Source organism: Cyprinodon variegatus, unplaced genomic scaffold, assembly GCF_000732505.1.
Source record: "Cyprinodon variegatus isolate N-32 unplaced genomic scaffold, C_variegatus-1.0 Scaffold1364, whole genome shotgun sequence".
NCBI classification, from domain to species: Eukaryota; Metazoa; Chordata; class Actinopteri; order Cyprinodontiformes; family Cyprinodontidae; genus Cyprinodon; species Cyprinodon variegatus.
Window position 1 is genome coordinate 84,463 of NW_015151817.1, and position 3,287 is coordinate 87,749.

A 3,287-nucleotide genomic window follows, 5' to 3' on the forward strand; every position below is an offset into this window, starting at 1 on the left:
TCGATGTCTGCTTCTGTCTCCTTGAACCCCAGTGGGCGTCAGCAGATGGCCGCTCACACTGAGCCTGGTTCTGCTGGAGGTTGAACTGAACTGGATTAATGACAATAAAGCTGAATTCTATTCTATTCTATTGAAGGAACAGATGTTTGCTGAATTATTTCCAAAAGAAGCCTTCATTTCTCCGTGTGCTTGGTTTATACCTTGACGTCTACTGCGCGTGTCTCAGTGGGACAGAGCAGTTTACGGCGAGTGTTGCCACCTTGGTTTAAGGTCCAGTATCCCGTCATCCTGACCTCCGGCAGCGGTAACCTAGAGACAACAAACCCATGAAACTGGAAACACACACAAATAAATCATTTCCAGGGATAAACACAGATCATCCCATTTTTTTATCTGAGTTAATTATGGTTAGAACTGCTTTTATTGCCCACATAAATGAAAACAAAGTTCTGTTCTTCAGGGGCTCCGATGGGCAGCGGCACCAGGGGACTAACGCTGCGTCTCTGGGGAGGGGTCATGGATCACAGCTACGGGCTGCAGGTGGGCTGGAAGATGCAGCCTGATCACAAAACGCTCACATTCCCCAGATTGCAGGGGCAAAGGTGATCCTACGACTATAAATAAATCTATGAATAGAAACGCAGCAGATGAGCCGCTTCATGTTTTCATGTCCAAAATTGGAAGTCAGGACGCCAAATATTTGCTTTCACGTCCAAACGATGTGAGTGACGCTGCCGCTGTGAGATAAACGCTTCAAGATGCAGCAATAAAGCGTTAAAACACCAGCAAACAGCAACGGCTGGAGGAAAATACTGGTTTCTGCTCTGATCACTGCTTCTTTTCTTTGGAAAAGGACAAAACTGAAGGTGGATTTTAGATAAATACAAATAAAACCACAGGAGACAGAGGAAACAAGTATTTTCCTTTATTCAAAGAACAGTCTGTACATTATTGGAGACAGTTTGGTGAAAGGAGACGTTCTATGATGGTGAGAAATAACTGCGGTATGTGAAGGACGGAGACCTTTAACACTTCATGGAAGCAATCAAAGCAGCTGCAGCTTTCAGAGGCTCAGATGAAAAGAAATGGGATTCAGCCTCGACCGTTTTCTGACCATCAAACACCAAACCTGAAGCTCACCTGGTCGGACTGTCGCCTAAACTAAACCTTAGCTTTAACCAGGACAGCTTTAACCAGGACAGCTTTAACTAGGACAGCTTTAACCAGGACAGCTTTAACCAGTGCTGATGCTCCACAGCGCCTCCGTATGGAGGGATCTATTGTTGCTGCGAGCAAACAACACATTTAATCAACTAAAGTTAATAAAAGCTAAAATCCAGACATGAAACTTTAAAAACAGGCTTTATTTAAAACAAGTAACTGCTGTTTTCCTTGATTTAAAAAAAAATATTTCTGTCATATTGTTTTTCTTTAAATGATTTTAAAAATATTTTAAACAGATTTTTTTGTTTTCATAAATTTTTCTGATTTCTGCTTTAAGAACTGCCTTCTTTTCAAAATAAGCTTCACTTCCATCCAAATCCAGCCAGTCGCTCTGAACCAATGAAAAGCTTCCTAACGTCCAGCAAACCAATAGAAATGCTTCTTCATTCCTCACTACAAAGGAAAGCCCCGCCCCCACAAGAGATCATCCATCCATCCATCCATCCATCCTCCATCCATCCATCATCCATCCATCATCCATCCATCCATCATCCATCCATCATCCATCCATCCATCATCCATCCATCATCCATCCATCCATCATCCATCCATCCATCATCCATCAATCATCCATCATCCATCCATCCATCCATCATCCATCTGTCTGTTCATCCATCCATCCATTCATCCATCCATCAATCATCCATCATCCATCCATCCATCCATCATCCATCCATCCATCCATCCATCCATCCATCCATCATCCATCCATCCATCCTTTTCTCCCTCTTATTCCATCAGGAGATAAATGTGAATTTATTAAAACTCAAACATTGAAACTAAATCTGAGAAACAGCAGTTATTCATAAAACCTGTTTTTGATTAAAACACATTTTTCAGTTTTCTTTCTGAATTTCCATTTTTCCAAATTTACGCTATGTATTCTTAACTCTGAAATCTTAATCTAATCAATCTTTCAGACTGAGCTACACGTCTTAGGTCAAGGCTAACTCTGGGTTTAGCTTTTTGAGGTTAAGAATGAACTTTATATTTGATCAGCACCTTTATGTCCTCAGCTGGGATTTAATAATCTAGAGGAATTAGCAACAACAAACAGGAAGATATTAGCAATGGCCGCCTCCACAGAAACACATGCTCCCTACATTTACCTCCTTATGGGGGCGTGGCTTCGCGTTGCCACCAGCGCAGAGCTGCAATCTGGAATATTCTGAGGTTATTTTTTATTGTTTTGGACATCTGCGACAGATTAACGATTACATGAGGCTTTATCACGCCGCTGGAGCTGACCAATCAGAACAAAGGGGGCATAAACAGCCTCCTAGCAGAGTCACCAACTCTGGGATTTAACTCTGAGGGCTCTGCTCCCAGTTTCCCCATAACATCAAACTGGTAAAGCTCCTATCCGTGATGCTCTTACTCCTTAGCCAGATGGACCGAGGTTGGCTTGGCCCCGATGGGGATTCCATGCTTGTGCAGAGCCTCGATCAAAACCTCCCGCGTGTCCTTATTGTACGAGTCGAAGTCGAAGACGTTCCTCACCACGTTGGCAAGACCCTCGTTGGGAAACCTCTGATGAGAGAGCAAAGACTAAATTAATCCAAAGAGCTTTCTTTGTTCCTGTGGGGAAATTTCAAACACAGAGAGCAGCAAGAAAAAGTCACATAAAGTTCAACAACAACAGATAAAGACCCTAAAAAAATTTCATGTGGGCTTTCCACCAGATCAGGGGTCGGCAACACAAACTGTTCAAAGAGCCATATTGGACCAAAAAAATAAATAAATAAATTTGTCTGGTGCAGCTAAAATGTAAAAGTCTTCTCTAAGCCTCATATGGCAGTTTATTAGCCAATTATAGAAAAAGACTATCTGGGCTTATTAAATATATAATAAGCTTTTATGATTAAATGTTCATCCTGGAGCAAATGTCACATCATGAGGTGAAGGAGGAGCGGTGCCACTTCACCACAAGCTGCTTAACTGCACACCGTCATCAGCAACCAGAGGAGCCTGTTCAGTGGGAGGCTGCTCCTTCCCAAATGTAGGACCAACAGACTCAGGAACTCCTTTGTCCCTCATGCCATCAGGCTCTATAACTCCTCTCT

At 42.6% G+C, this 3,287-nt stretch overlaps 1 protein-coding gene across 1 annotated transcript in view; it reads right to left on the reverse strand.

The window, feature by feature from the left end:
• vwa8 (von Willebrand factor A domain containing 8) overlaps positions 1–3,287 on the reverse strand; it is a 107,069-nt gene that overhangs the window by 54,759 nt on the left and 49,023 nt on the right. The window contains exons 25-26 of the mRNA XM_015402540.1: positions 2,603–2,754; positions 201–309 (exon numbers count right to left, since the gene is read on the reverse strand). Coding sequence (XP_015258026.1) covers positions 201–309; positions 2,603–2,754 — 261 coding nt within the window. The remainder of the gene's footprint in view (positions 1–200; positions 310–2,602; positions 2,755–3,287) is intronic.